This window comes from Dreissena polymorpha, chromosome 1 (assembly GCF_020536995.1).
Source record: "Dreissena polymorpha isolate Duluth1 chromosome 1, UMN_Dpol_1.0, whole genome shotgun sequence".
NCBI lineage: Eukaryota > Metazoa > Mollusca > Bivalvia > Myida > Dreissenidae > Dreissena > Dreissena polymorpha.
The window spans coordinates 87,259,674-87,276,173 of NC_068355.1; the positions used below are offsets into that span (position 1 = coordinate 87,259,674).

Below are 16,500 nucleotides of genomic sequence, written 5' to 3' on the forward strand. Positions count from 1 at the left end.
CTTTTATTTATATAGTAAAAAAAGCTTGTGAACACTCTAGAAATCACATTTTTTGCCCAATCATCATGAAACTTGGTACAAAGATTGGTTTTATAAATATCACATAATTAATGCCATAATTATTGCCCTTAGATTGTCCAAATTTTCATTATATTATACAAAATCCTTGTAAACACTCTAGAGGTCACAATTTTGTTTCAGATTTTATGAATCCTGGTCATAATATTTATTTTTGTAAGGGTCGTTGGATGTTTGGTAAGGGGGGGTCAACTCAAAATATAGGTCACCAGGTCAAATCTTACAAAAACAAAAACACTCGATATGCCAGAGTTTTGGTTCAATAATGATGAAACTTGACCAGGATGTTTGTCTGGACAATATCTAGGTCAAATTTGACGTTTGGTAAAGATTGAATGAACCGACTCCTCTCAGGTGAGCGAACTAGGGCCATCTTGGCCCTCTTGTTTTCAAATTATGACACTATATTTGGTTTTATTGTTTATATATCTTATGAAGATTTTTAAACTTATTTTAATCTTGTGTTTCGGCAACCTTTTGGTACAATCAATTTAACAAAATTAATTATTTTATCCTTGTTCTTGGAAAACCAGGCTAAAATCATGTACTACAGTGTTGTCCCAAATTAGCCTGTACAGTCATTACAGGCTAATCAGGGACAACACTTTCAGCCTAAACTGAATTTTGGTTTAGTAGAGACTTCCTATAAATGGAAAATTCCATAAATTCTGAAAGTGTCCTGATAAGCTTGTGCAGATTGCGCAGGCTAATCTGGGACGACACTGTATGCACATGAATAAAGCCCAGTTTTCCCAGAGTTAGGCTCAATCATTTTATTCTAGCCAAGTCATTGTTTATATACAGGAGCTTGAAGAGCAGATAGATAGTTACCGTGACAATAAGCGTCGTCTACTGGCCGAGGTCAATCAGTGCAGGGAAGAGGTCAACGACCAGAAGTTCAAGGTCACAGAGCTTGAGAGGGTGAGATGAATTAGTAGTTGTAATACACATAGCACAAATATTCAATAATTCATGTAAACCATAGAGGTATTATAGAGACACCTCACAGGTTTTAATGTCATAAATACTGATCTTCTATCTCATGCTTCTCCTTTTCAAGGAGAATTAACTCATCGGGAATTTTAACTGGGAATCCGCCACCTCAATACCGTAATACAGGCCAGGTTAAACATAGTGCAATGCAACCTAGGCAAAAATCAGTAACCAGCCCTCAGGTGTATGCGTGTCTTTTATGGCTCTGAATTGAAAATTGTTTTTCAATTTATTTCACTTGGTTGATTGGGGTTTTGAATAGATAAATTGTGTTATTTATCTTTTTGTTTCTCATTCTGATTAATTCATGTGTTTTTATGGATTTTGTTTCATTTGTAAAGGTAAGCCATGCTTGTTTTTATCGAACAATGGTTTACTCTACCATGCTGGGTGTTTTCAGGAGCGAACAACCACGAGCAAAACCTGCTCTTCTAATATATTGCTAGAACGTGCATAGCATGTTCTTCTAATGTGTTACGAGATCGTGCAAAGCGTGTTCTTCTAATGACAGATTGTTTATCATTTGCCATTGTGTGCAATAATGATTTTAACGTTCCGTATGACAATCGAATTGATCGTCATTTTATTTTTCATTTGTTTTGAATTAAACTTTTGTTTAATTTATGATCTACGGCAGTATTATTATAATTTTCATTAAGGTCAAATAATGATTTTATGTGCCGTATGATAATCTGGTCTGTGACCAGCTTATGGTTGATTATGTTTTCTCTTGTTTTTCATATATTCGACTACATTATGGTCGCAGAAACCAGAGTGGATAAATACCCGGTGACTTCGCAGACCATGGTTGACAATTTGCAGCATCAGTCACCGGGTATCGGGCACGATGGCGACCGTACTATGCTAAGTCTCTTAGACAGTCGGTCAACATCAGACCATATGGCGACACCCGTCAGCAGGTCTTTGCCCGATTGCATTGGTCAAGGACATCGACCAATGCCGGACCATTTGGCATCCGCCATACGGTCATTATCCCGTGACAACACTGGTCATGATATGACAGGTATGTCAAGGGGGACATTGATCACGGACCTTTGGCTCTGCATTGATTGACGTCTGACCCGCCGGTCCGGTTACCGGTCCGGTCATGATATGACTGGCCGGTCACCGGTCCGGTCATTGATCACCGGTCAACAGTCATCAGTTAGGCCTGCCACCGATAACACCAGTCACCGGTCAAGAAGAGGAACTCGGTCTTCATCATAGGATTATTCTTCTTCCTCCTATTTGTCATCGAATGCATCGTCTTCATCAAGGAGTAGACATCGGACACGCTCTTCTTCGTCGAGCAGTTCTCATCGTCGCGTCTCTCATAAGCGATCACGTCGTCACTCATGGAGACGGTATTCTAGAAGATCTCAGCCTCATCGCAGCCGATCCACATCTCGACAGTGCAGCGGATCCAGGTCTCGACATCGCAGGAAACGAGGACGTCGTCAACCTTCACGTAGACGTCATCGGACTTCATTGAGCACAACAGGATAGACATCGGACACGCCTCTCCTTCATTGAACACAACAGGATAGTTATCAAACATACCTCTCCTTCATTGAGCAGTTCTCGGCGTTGATACACTTGTAATGGATCACTTCAACGCTCACGGAGACAATATTTCCAGCGTAGCCGAACAATATTTCAGCATCGCAGTTATATAGGATGTCGCCACTTCTCACGTAGGCGTTAATGAACCTTCTGGTCATATCGACGTTCTCCATTTTATTCCTTTAGGAATATCATGTCTCCATTCCACGTGTGATGGTTTTTCTTATGGCATTCACACATGTTGCATTCACCGAGCTGTATTTGTATACAAACACTAGTTCGTTTAACTTTCAGGCTTCGGGATTAGGTGTTCATTTCTCCACTACAACTACAAGGACACTTTATGCCTATTAATACTGATAATCTACCGTTGTTTTCCGGTTAACATTATCAGATGACTTTGTGGATGGTCATTCTTCTGCACCAGATATTTCCATTCTGACGCAGATATAATATACTGGTCCGGTCCGATCATCGGACATGGGTCACCATTCACTGGTCATATCAGCGATCACTGGTCACCAGTCAGAATAAGTAGTCGTTCATCATCAGCGGATTATTTTTTCTCCTCTTCGTTATCATCATCGGACTTTTCTTCCTCCTCTTCTTCGTCATCGAATGAATCTTCGTTGTCTGCTTTAGCGATGTCTCATCGCCATCAGATTGGATTTTTGGCACGATCTTCTTTTCCGAGCAGTGCTTGACATTGATATCAGACCATATGGATTCCACCATTTTTCGGTCTTTAACAGGTAACGTCACCGGTCATATTATGACTGGTCCGTTCACCTGGCTACAGTTACCGGTTCGGTCACCAGTTACCAATCACCGGTATTCCACTGTGTTTTCATCGGTCAATTTTATAGTATCACGGGTATCGTCTACATTACCTAGTTGTATACCCCTGGCTATGATTGTATTGAATACTATATTTTATGGATTCAACAATCTACATGACATTTTGTGTTTTTCAATACTGATGTTCTACTGGCAACCGTTGGTTACCAAATCTTCTCTGCTGACTTGGTGTATGGTTGATTTTCCTGACCAGCTATCCATTCTGGTGCTGGTTATGACCTACTTATACTAGATTATGAAATACATGTACCTATATCTGTTATTTGTACTTCTATCTCAACCGGCTACATGCAGACTACTGGTCTTGCAGATAGATCGGCTGAAGCAGGCTCGGAGTCTAGCATTGAGGTCGAACATTACTATTTGACCTCTATTAATTTATGTTCGAGACCCAAAGGATGAATTGTTTTAACCGCCTTTACCTGTTGGCTACAGACTTTGCAGTCAGTGTCACGGAACAGTTGGGACACATAAGTGACGCTAGCAGGATTAGCAAGATGACATTTAGTATTGACTTCTGCTTTTCTATTGCTCCTACGACGGTGCATATTTTCAAGCTACTGGAATCAACAAGAGTTCTGATACATAGGATTGCCTATCAGATTGACCTCATGGCGGCTACAGTCTTGTAGATGGCTTGGGAGCTATTGAAATCAGATCTTAGATGCTAGGATCTGGAGGGACCTCATCTTAAAGTTCTTTTTCTATTACACTTCTGGCCATAACAGGCCGTCTTCCTATAACTGGTCGTATTCCTTTCGGAATTCGTCCCGGTTAGGAGTCTTGAAGTAAATGGATTAATCAAGTCAGAATTGAAGACTTCCAAGCATTCTACCGGCAAGGGTGGACCCCCTTAAGGTTACTCCTAGGTTTTTCACCTTTTTCTGCCATCACACCTCCGATTCCGGAGGTACCACTGTCAATCATATTTCCGTACTTCGCAAATCAAGACTTCACCACCTGTATTCTCCAGGATTTTAAGGCGCCTTTTATTGGTGCAAGAAAGAGGCTACATACTGTAGATAGGTCATAAACTTATAAGTGTTAAACACTTTCCTATTCTACCAATTTTCAAGTGTGTTGGGAGTGGGAAAGTTCGGCTTGCCGTGATTTCTTTCCCCACCCATCCTTGACTTCTGGTTCCGGCCACCGGTGGGTATTTACCGGTCTGGTCACCAGTCTTTCTGCTGAGACGTCTTTTCTTACGTCCGTTTCAGCTTTATTTTTAAGTTAATTGTATAAATCTCAGGATTATTCAATGACACAGATTTCCATCTTTTTGTCATTATTTACCACTATTCAGTGGTGTCTAGACTAGAAGATTATCTTGGCAAGAATATAGTTTATTCTACCACAGTGCTCACGCTGCTGCCAGACATTATCGCCAATGGCGATTATTTTATCCAACTGGCTATTATTTCTTAAAATTGTCTAGAAAAAATGGCGATTATTTTATCCTCCTACATCAAAAAACAAATTGCCTCTTAATGTTGTCCGGCGAATGCGAAACGCCTGGAAATCGGGCCATCAAGCAGGAAAAATCGATAAACGAGATTACCTGTGTACACACTCGACCCAGTGTATCAAAAAACAATTGCCTCTTAATGTTGTCCGGCGAATGCGAAACGCCTGCAAATCGGGCCATCAAGCAGGAAAATTGATAAACGAGATTACCTGTGTACACACTCGACCCTGTGTATTGTCATACACGCGTCAATAACTTTTGCGACATTGTGGCCTGGAGCGTTTTTCTCAATCAGTGTCCGACAGCAGTGATATATTTCGGAAAAAACGTTTTTAATCTCCCCGTGCTTTACCAATTATCGGTAACTGTTAGATCTTTGATAAATTTTCGCGAATTATTATTTAATCGTCATGAAATCGCCGCTTATATTGTCGGCTGGTTTAGTTTTTCACGCCGTTTTTTCTGCAATTAGATTACGTTGAACATTGCTTGATGAAATAATTATTTAATCGCCATCAACTAATTATCCCCGTAATTACCGCTGTTGTCGTCTGCTTTAACATAATGATTTCAATTTTTAACCAGGTAACCTGGTTTTTCCAATTCAAAGGGACCCGGCATATTCCATGGCCAGCAAACACGTGTTTGGAATTACACTGAGGTGGTGTATTTTAACTCACGCGCTGTGACGTTAATTGATGGAATAAATCATTTACAATTGATATTGGCCTCTGCCTACAAACGTCGTATTAAGAGATAAAGTAGTCGAACGATATGCACATTTTAGATTATGCATATTAATATTTTATATTATGCATATTTCATGTGCAAAACGCGTACAATTTTTCGGATTACCGTTTTCGGATTCTGTATTTTTTCGTCGATTATGATTTATTTTTGAAGTTCATAATAGCAAAAATAGAATGACGAATACACATGCGGTGATACGGAAGGTGTGGTTGATAATATTTCGAGTTGTATTCACCAAAAATTGCAATTGGAAAAACTATAAAAAATAGTATAGCCCAGGGCTCTGGGTGGGTTGGGGCCTCTGCCCTTAATTCTTATGTGTATGTAACTGGAGCTTAGATCTGGTTTGTTAAGTCACACCCACAACATTGAATGTATTCTTTATTGTAAAGCCATGATAATATTTTATAAGAAAATGACACACTGATATTATGCTTGTTTTTAAGTATTTATTTATATTATAACTTAAAACCAATAGATATACATTTCATAAAACATAGATAAAATGAGATTCATTGTTTTTCTTTTTTTTTTTGCCTTCAGTACTGTTTTGCGGAAAAGTCCGCATATGTTTTGGCTATTATTTTTTTAAGGAAAAAAATTATGGCTATTATTTTCTGAAGGCCAGAGTGAGCACTGCTACCACAACCTTCCTTACATCTTATACAGATGTGAGCAGGGAAGGTTAGGGACGATCACATAGAACAACGATTTTCTCAATTATGTGGTATCCTAATGAATATCACCTGCACATCTACATCTTGATGAGCGAAAATTCTTTTTAGCTGTTTTTCATTTACAACACATTTTCACGATTCCTTTGTGATGGTTTCAACTAACACACATCGGTCGTGGTTTACTTACAGACACGGGGTGATCATATTATCACTCCTTGTATCTGGAAATCAGGAACTTATCGTTCTTTGCAAGAACATCTAATTTTCTCTATCGTCTTACTCATACCAGGTCTTCTCAACGCCCTGTTGGACATTTTGTCTTGCAGTTCTTTCTGTCTAATTATTTTCCGTTGGGTTGAAATAAATGCAATTGCGCATGCGCGGCAGTGATTTTTCAATGGCGTACAAAAATTGATGCATAGTATATGGAAGAACGTTGTTTATCATCTCAGCTAGTAATGAGCATTATGCAATCGTAGATCGCAGTATATACCGGTAAGCTGAACAACGTCAATAATGCAGTTCACAGAAATCGATCCAGCAGGGTGTGCGATTGTTATACATTCGTCCACTTGACATAAACTGAAATATCTTGCCTTCTTGATGAGTTTTTGGAATAACTGAGATTTTTGCCATAATTTTATGCAATCTACTTAATGAACCATGGGATTATGGTTCTACTACCTTTTAAGTCTCCTGTACAATTATTTTCAGGAAACTTCTTCACAGGTCAAATATCATATCTCAGAGAGACATATTTTTACTGATCCAAACATGTGCCACTACATGTCTGGCCATTATTTAGTTATCTCTTCAGAAGAACGTTTTTCTGTTAGAGTTTCAATCCTTGTTACTTGTGCAAGGATAATTCCATCAGGACTGTATAAAGATTCTATGGAAATTCTTTTTTGACTGGGTATTCGAGAGCATAGTTATTACCTTAATCACTCTGCTACATACATAGAGGTTTTTCTCATCTTTTCTTCATCAAAGGATAGAGATTATGCTTTCGTATACCTTGTTTTGTGTAAGTCATCACAACTCTGTGCTGTCTAACCTATTTTGGAACTGATCCAAGCTATGGAACGTCAACACTATGTTTTTCGTTCCTTTACCTTCTTAAGCGGTTTTGGCTTGTGTTACATGTATTGGGATGCTTAATGAGCTTCCTATGAACCTTTTCATCAGGCTTATTAACAGTTTCAATATAATTTTAAGACGGTTTTCCTTCTTATTATGGATTTTATCATACGGAGAAGTGAAATTCATGCTTTTCCTGTTGAATTCGAACAATTCCATTTGGATCTAATGTCGTCTTCACTTTGTTGTGTCAGCCAGGATTCCTTGCTTAATATCAAGTCCTCTATATGGCTTCTAAAAACCTTCAAAATTCCAAGTTTTTCTTAAACTGGTAGTCATGAAGATGAGGATAAACGTCTATGGCCAATCGGGGCTTTGAAGTTCTATCTCAGCAGTGTTAGTCGGAAGTCCATTCGAGGTTCTCAAAAGACACTCTTCATTTCCCTAAAAAAGGGGGGAGATGTGTTTGCGGCTTCTATTTCTCTGAGTTAGACCTCGACTAAGGAAAGTTACTCTTATCTCTATCTAAGGATTCATTCCTTTTTAGGATCTGACCACATGAATTAAGAGCTCTGTCTGTTTTGTGGGCATATATTAATCACACCCCACTTTTTGACGTGCTCTAAGCTGTTTTCTGGAGGAATCCCACCACCTTTGTCATCTTTTTATCTTCGTTTTCTGAAGTGCCAACAATACAATTTGTATTTGTTTGGGCTTGTTGTGGTTTCACAAACGGTAGTGTTTTCTTTACAATATAGACATATTACTTTGTCCGAGAAGTCATAATTAATACCGTTTTAACGAAGATTACTTGATAACCCTTGTTTAAGGTTTTGCTATCATTAGCTGATAACCCTGTTATGGGTTCTACTGTGATGGGAAAATATATACGAACCTTCCCACCGCAGCTGCAAAATCAGCATGAGATAGCAGGTCAGTATTTATGACATTAAAACAAATTTTTTAAATAAAAATCATTTTAATTATTAAATACTTACCTGCTATTGGTAAGTCCCACCTCCCACCCAGCTATTTGATTAATCTTTTTGTATATATATTGAAAGAATATTGAGGGTTGGTTACCGATTTTTGCCTAGGTTGCATTGTACTATGTTTAATCTGGCCTGTTTTACGGTATTGAGGTGGCGGATTCCCAGTTAAAATTCCGGATGAGTTAATTCCCCTTGGAAAGGAGAAGCATGAGATAGCAGGTAAGTATTTAATAATTAAAATGAATTTTATTAAAAAAAATTGTTTTATACAAAAAACACAAGGGTATGAAATGCTAGTTTTTTTTGTTTGAGTCTTCATGAAGATAATAGAATTGGCGCTGTCAGCAAAATGTGAAATCGAATAAGAAGTGATCTGGTTTTGTTGAACACATGATTTTCTTTACATGGGAAATGGTTAGGGTTAGCCCTAACCCTAGGGAAAAATACATTTTATACTACATTAATTTTAGTTTCAAAAATTAAAACAGAATAAACAAAGAAATACAACACTTTTGCGTGCGATACGATGCGAGCCTTATATAAGCGGCCGAACCAAAATGAATTAATGAAACGTGAGCATGAACCTTTTACTACTAAAGGTGTTTCGGTAAACTGGTTAATAACCGGTTATTGCTAAAAGTTAACCGGTTTATGTTTTTTGTAACCTTATGCATCCCTAGTAAAAAGACAATAATATGTTCCTCTGCTTTCTGGTGATTACCTTTGTTTGAGTGTTTTGAAAGTTTTGTGTTTGTAGCAGGGTTTGGTATAAGGAGAACTTATACTGCCTTGCTATAAGAGTGTCTGCCTGAATTGAAACCGGGAGGTCCCGGGTTCGATCCCCATGGTGGTCGGGGATTTTTTCTGGCTGGGTTACATTGGCGCCCAACGTGGGGCGCCAATGTAACCCAGCCAGAAAAATCCCCGACCACCATGGGGATCGAATCCGGGACCTCCCTGTTTCAAATCAGGTAGACACTCTACCGCGTCGCTATAAAAGCTAGCTCATATAGCAAGGCAGTATAAGTTCTCCTTATACCAAACCCTGCTACATGTTCTTTTGTAAATAAAGTGTTACTTTACTCGACATAAATGTTTTTGTGCAGCAAGATTACTTTGTGCATATCAGTACTTGTAAGTACTTAAGAAAATGTTCTGATTTAAAGTTACGTATATTGCAGACAACCTCTCGCCAGTCATGCAAGATCGAACGTCTGGAACGACAGTTAGAGAAGGCGAGAGAGAAAGAGATCAACCTGAGACTGAACAGGAGAGAACTCTCGGATATCAGGTAGAAAGCACAGCAGGCAGGGGGTTTTCCAGCCAATTTGGGAAAAGGAGTCTGGTGAAATTGGGTTTTTTAAAATCGATAAAAGTGGCAATATTGGGAATTTTTTATCCACAAAAAGGACCAAATTGGGATTTTTTTATCAACAGATATTGACCTAACAGATCTTTTCCTGGCCATTTTGGATAAAAATCATATAAATGATAGTTATATATTTTGTAGGTTGTTTAAAAAAAATGAGATATAGAGTCTAATAATCATATTAAGACACTTTCTTTTTTTGAAATTGGATTTTTTTAAAATAATTTTGGTTTTGGATTGGGTCTGTTTGCTTTGGGATTGGGTCTGTTTTACGCCCTTTTTTTAACATAGCAGAAAAACCCCTGGCAGGGCTCAGGCTTCCACCCAACATATTAGTCAGGAGCTAAAAATAAAATGAGGTGCGCAATTGGAACATAGGACTTTGTGCATGTGCGTAAAGTGGTGGTCCCAGATAAGCCTGTGCCGTCCGCTCAGGATTTTCACTTAAAGACACAATCTTCAAACAAAAAAAAGCATAAAAGCTGAAAATGTGGACTGCACAGGTTAATCTGGGATGACACAAGTCAACACTCATGCATTAAGCCCCATTTTCCCAGAGAGAGGCTAAAAAAAATCACTCAACAATTAGATTTAGCATTAACATTTGTTTTATAAAAATATACACATTAAGAAATATGTTTTTAATAAAAATTGTATAATTGGCTACCATAATCCACCTGTGGATGTCCAAGTTTACATGCCAGAAATTGTATTAAGATTTCATTTAACATATATCTTGTTGTTTTGTTTTTTTTTAAACAAGGTATACATTTAGTAGGTGCTATTTTATTTTTATTTGTGTTTTATTATTATTTAAAAAAAGGATCAAGTTGGCAGAAGAAAGAGTAGCCGATGTAGAAAAAGAAAAAATCAAACTAGACCACCACCTAAAAGAAGTCACAAAGGAGCTCAATGAACTCAGAGACAAACAGATGGACCTCTCAGACAAAGCTCAGAGTACCACTAGTAAAGTCATGGTTGAAAACTTTGAGCTGAAAACTAAACTTGATGATATGAACCGGAGTGTAGAGAAAATGGAGAAGCAAATAACCAAATGTGAGAGAAACATTACTGATCTAGAGGAAGATGTTGCTCATAAGAATAAGGAATTGGGTAATTTGAAAAATGTCCGCACAGAAAAACTTGAGTTAGAAAAGAAGATCATGGATCTTGAGTTTGAATTGAAACAAAAAGAAAAAAAAATTAAGGAAAGTTCAGAGAAAGATCTTGTTGTTAGTAAACTAGAGCGCGAAAAGGAGAACTTGGAAACAAAGATGAAATCTATAGAGAAAGAGTTGGAGGAGATGAAATGTCGGGAGAAGAGCGTGACAACACGGCGATCAAGGCTGGAGGATGTGGAAGATCTGAAACAAGAGAAGAGGTTTCTTGAGTCGAGAGTGTCCAGTCTTCAGCGCCAGGTAAGTAATTTATTTTCAAAATTTTAGCCTCTTATTGACTGTTTCCCAATGGCAAAAACTAATACTTTTTAATCTGACCAACATTTCCTTCAAAAATTTCAAATTTTTCAAATAAATCTCAATAAAAAAAAAATTGTATATTATACAGTGATACAATTTCATTTGCACTTTATAGTATAACATTAAAAATGCAGTAAAATAAGCGCTTATAAACAATTCTTATACCGTTAATTTTAGTCATATTAATGATGTTTCATTTTTACTGATTTCATGGTTTATCTCGCTATTTTTCCCGATCTGAAAGACCCAGAATGTAAAATATAAAGCAAATAATCACTGCAGGTGGAGGAGGGAGACAGAAAGAAAGGCGATCTAGAGAAACAGCTGAGTGAGGCAGCTAATGTGGCAGAGAAACTCAAAGGTAAGCTAGAGGGGGACAAGAAGAAAGGCAAGCTGGAAAAACAGCTGAGTGAGGCAGCTAATGTGACAGATAAACTCAAAGGTAAGCTAGAGGGGGAAAGGAAGAAAAGTGAGCTGAAGAAACAGCTAAGCCAGGCAGCTAATGTGGCAGAGAAACTCAAAGGTAAGGAGGAGGGGTACAGGGAAAAACGTGAGCTGGAGAAACAGCTGATTGAGGTGGCTAATATGGCAGAGAATCTCAAAGGTAAGGAGCAGGGGTACAGGAAAAAAGGTAAGCTGGAGAAACAGCTGAGCAAGGCAGCTAATGTGGCAGAGAAACTCAAAGGTAATTAGTAGGAGGACAAGAAGAAAGGCAAGCTGGAAAAACAGCTGAGTGAGGCAGCTAATGTGACAGAGAAACTCAAAGGTAAGCTAGAGGGGGAAAGGAAGAAAAGTGAGCTGAAGAAACAGCTAAGCCAGGCAGCTAATGTGGCAAAGAAACTCAAAGGTAAGGAGGAGGGGTACAGGAAGAAAGGTAAGCTGGAAAAAACAGCTGAGCAAGGCGGCTAATGTGGCAGAGAAAGTCAAAGGTAAGCTTCAATGTAGAGTTGGTTTTTTATGTGTATGTGAGCTGCACTTTGGGAAACTGGGCTAAATGCATGTTAGTAAAGTGTGGTCCCATATTATCCTGTGCAGTCTGCATCTGATTACAGAATCTGGGGTGACATTTTTTGCTTAAGCCGGATTTTTGTTTTAGAAGAGACTTCCTTTTAACAAAAAAAAAATCCATTAAAGTCGAAAATATTTTCCCTGTTGACTGCACAGGCTAATCTGGGGTGACAGACACTTTGCACATACTTTTATTTTAAACCCCGGTTTTCCCATAGATCTCATGTTATTTCTAGTATACTGGTTTTTGCTTTGTCTGTAAGTTGTTTGCCTTAAGTGTGCTATATAAGTTGAATAAGAGAACGGCTCAGTCTTCCAAAATTTAAATTGATACTTTCTATATGATATGATATAAATGTGGATTTATTAGATCATTTTTACATTTTGATTATAATAGGAAATCATGTTGAACAAAAAAATGATTCTTTTGTCATCCATATATTTCCTGAATTCTTCTTGTGTTCCAGTAATTGGTACATTAATATTTTTTCTCTGTGTGTTCCAGTTGTTAGTGAGGAGCTGTGTGAAATGAAGAAGGAAAACACGCGGCTCCAGGACAGTCTGCAGTCAGAGAGAGCGGACACTGAGAGGAGACTGAAGTCTCAGTCCAACAGGACACACGACCTGCAGGTGGCTGAGGAAAACCTAGAAAAGGTCAGTCTCAGTCCAACAGCACACACAAACTGCAGGTGGCTGAGGAAAACCTTGAAAAGGTCAGTCTCAGTCCAAAAGGACACACGACCTGCAGGTGGCTGAGGAAAACCTAGAAAAGGTCAGTCTCAGTCCAACAGGACACACGACCTGCAGGTGGCTGAGGAAAACCTAGAAAAGTCAGTCTCAGTCCAACAGGACACACGACCTGCAGGTGGCTGAGGAAAACCTTGAAAAGGTCAGTCTCAGTCCAACAGGACACACGACCTGCAGGTGGCTGAGAAAAACCTAGAAACGGTAAGTCTCAGTCCAACAGGACACACGACCTGCAGGTGGCTGAGGAAAACCTTGAAAAGGTCAGTCTCAGTCCAACAGGACACACGACCTGCAGGTGGCTGAGGAAAACCTAGAAAAGGTCAGTCTCAGTCCAACAGGACACACGACCTGCAGGGGCTGAGGAAAACATAGAAAAGGTCAGTCTCAGTCCAACAGGACACACGACCTGCAGGTGGCTGAGGAAAACCTAGAAAAGGTCAGTCTCAGTCCAACAGGACACACGACCTGCAGGTGGCTGAGGAAAACCTAGAAAAGGTAAGTCTCAGTCCCGCAGGACACACACACGAATGGTTAAAAGGGAAACTTTGAATAGGTAAGTCTCAGGACAACAGGACACACGACCTGCAGGTGGCAGAGGAAAACCTTGAAAAGGTCAGCAACACCATTGTACAGACATGGATGTTATTCATCCTCTTATCTGCTGATTTTCTCCCTGTAAATGTCAAAAGTAATGAACATTATTTCTTTACTTTGCTATATCTATATAGAAATGAAGATTTCTGTTGAACCCTGCAAGTGGTGTAGGGCATTTTCCTTTCCTGAGGTTGTTTTCTCCTCAGAAGCAAGGTGGCTTTATGCAAACAGCATAAAACCAGAACAGCCTGTGAGAAACTCTCAGTCTGTTCAGGTTCTATGCTGTTTGCTGCTCATCAGTATCTAAGGGTTGAAAATCAAGCCTTTAAAATTGAATATTGTAAGAAAGGTCTTAAATTAAATTTAACAAATGTGTCAAAATGTGTATCTAAGTGGTAAAGGGTTAAATAGGTATCTAAGTGGTACAGGGTTAAATGCATATCTAAGTGGTGAAGGGTTAAATATGTATCAAGGCTTGGCGAAATTGCCGTCCTGACCGGTAGATTTCCATTTAGTACGGCAGTTTTAACAAGAATGTCGGTCCTGGCGATCGGCAAAATGTGAAATGAATGCAAACAAATCATATTTTTTCAAAGTTGAAAATTCAAAGAGCAAACCCCTGACTACAGCATGAAAATGAAATCGCTCATTGTTTTGATGTTTGCAATAAGTTTGTTACGTACAATTAGCAAATCCAGCTGGTTACACAACACCTACTTTAAACTCAGTCGCAAAATCAGCAACTGCGTTCTAACAAAAAAGATTTTGATAGCTTTAACATATTTTTCGAGTAGATAAGGAAATTTAAAATATGAATTTCTTTATGAAGCTTGGCTTTAAAAAGGTTGTTTATTAAATATAAACAATGTTCTAGTGATATCTTTATAACATGTACTAGTCATAGGTCTCCAAAAATGTTATCGTTTTACATTGAACATGTTGTCCCTTAACCGCAATTGTATTTTTGATACTTCTTGTTACATAAGTTAACGTTGTTATAATCCCTTACTGCAAAAAGGAGATTGATAATCTCTGTGACACCGAAGACCAAGACTATCAAGACCAATTGATTAACACTGAAAAAGTGTTATCTTATTAGGATAAAGCACGGGCAGTGGCTTGTTGAGCTAAAATAAAGGGTTTATGTTAATGTACATAGTTGTGTTGTTGTTTATTTTGGTCCGGCTAGATTTTCTCCGGACCAGCATATTTTCTGAAATGTCTGTCCGGATGACCGGCAGATTTTTTCCAATTTCACCAAGCCTGCGTATCTAAGTGGTAAAGGTTTAAATGTGTATCTATGTGGTAAGGGATTGAATACATAACTTAGTGGTAAAGGGTTAAATACGTATCTAAATGATGAAAGGTTAAATACGAATCTAAGTGGTAAAGGGTTTAATATGTATCTAAGTGGTAAAAGGTTGAATACGTATCTAAGTGGTAAACAGTTTAATATGTCTAAGTGGAAAATAAGTGATAAAGGGTTAAATACTTATCGAAGTGGTAAAGGTTAAATATGTTTCTAAGTCGTAAAGGGGTAAGTATGTTTTTGATACTTGCCCAGGAGCGCCAGAAGAATGATGTGCTGCGCGCCGCTCTGCGCAAGGAGCTCCACGACTCGAACCTGTCGCTGAGCGAGGCCCGCGCGTTGCTGTCGGCGACGCAGAGACAGGAGAAGGCAACTAAGGAGAGACTGGAGGGGGAAGTGCGTGAACTGAAACAGCGGATATTTGTATTGGAGGTTGGTTACTAAACCTCTTTATAATAAGCAAATAATTGACAGCTGAAAAAAGATTGCTCTTCTTTTCTTCTTATTAACAGTTGTGTGTGTAAAAATTTGAAGTAAGTCACTTTGATAATGCAACTCTGAGCATTAATTTACCACTGAAATATAAATGAGCCTCACTCTGAGAAAACAGGGCTGAATGCATGAGAGTAATGTGTCGTCCCAGATTAGCCTTAGATTGATTTTTGTTTTGAAGGGACTTTGTTTAAATGAAAATTTCCATAAAGGCGGAAAGTGCAAACTGCACAGGCTTATCAGGGAGGACACTTTACGCACAGTTAAATTGAGCCCAGTTTTCCCAAAACTAGGCTCAATTAGTAATTAATTCTCTCTTCCTTTCTGTTTGTCTATAGTTTTTTGTCTTCTTTTCATGCCCCCGGTAGGGTGGCATAGAGCAGTTGAACTGTCCATCAGTCAGTCCGTCCGTCTGAAAACTTTAACATTGGCCATAACTTTTGCAATATTGAAGATAGCAACTTGATATTTGGCATGCATGTGTATCTCATCAAGCTGCACATTTTGAGTGGTGAAAGGTCAAGGTCATTCTGTAAGGTCAAAGGTCAAAAAACAAAATCCAAGGGAAGTAACAAGCTTTAAAGGGAGATACTTTATATTTTATATCATTTGGCAGTTACAGATCATTTTCACAAGGGAAGTATTATTTTTATGTCCCCCACCACTATAGTGGGGGACATATTGTTTTTGCCCTGTCTGTTGGTTGGTTGGTTGGTTTGTGTGTTTGTTTGTTTGCTCCAACTTTAACATTTTGCCATAACTTTTGCAATATTGAAGATAGCAACTTGATATTTGGCATGCACGTGTAATTCATGGAGCTGCACATTTTGAGTGGTGAAAGGTCAAGGTCATCCTTCAAGGTCAAAGGTCAAATATATAGCTTCAAAGCGGTGCAAAAGGGGACATAGTGTTTCTGACAAACACATATCTTGTTTAAAAGGATATACTAGTAATCAAAAACAAGTTTTAAGGTCAAGGTCATCCTTCAAAGTCAAAAGTCAAAAAATACAATCCTAAGGAAGTAATAAGCTATAAAAGGGAGATAAT

The 16,500-nt window shown here is 38.6% G+C and overlaps 1 protein-coding gene across 2 annotated transcripts in view; it reads left to right on the top strand.

The window, feature by feature from the left end:
• Positions 1–16,500, top strand: part of LOC127839153 (citron Rho-interacting kinase-like) — a 111,988-nt gene that overhangs the window by 50,217 nt on the left and 45,271 nt on the right. For both annotated transcript variants that reach the window (XM_052367365.1, XM_052367376.1), the window contains exons 19-24: positions 883–999; positions 9,638–9,747; positions 10,649–11,243; positions 11,586–11,664; positions 12,817–12,965; positions 15,217–15,393. In XM_052367365.1, the coding sequence (XP_052223325.1) occupies positions 883–999; positions 9,638–9,747; positions 10,649–11,243; positions 11,586–11,664; positions 12,817–12,965; positions 15,217–15,393 (1,227 nt within the window). The remainder of the gene's footprint in view (positions 1–882; positions 1,000–9,637; positions 9,748–10,648; positions 11,244–11,585; positions 11,665–12,816; positions 12,966–15,216; positions 15,394–16,500) is intronic.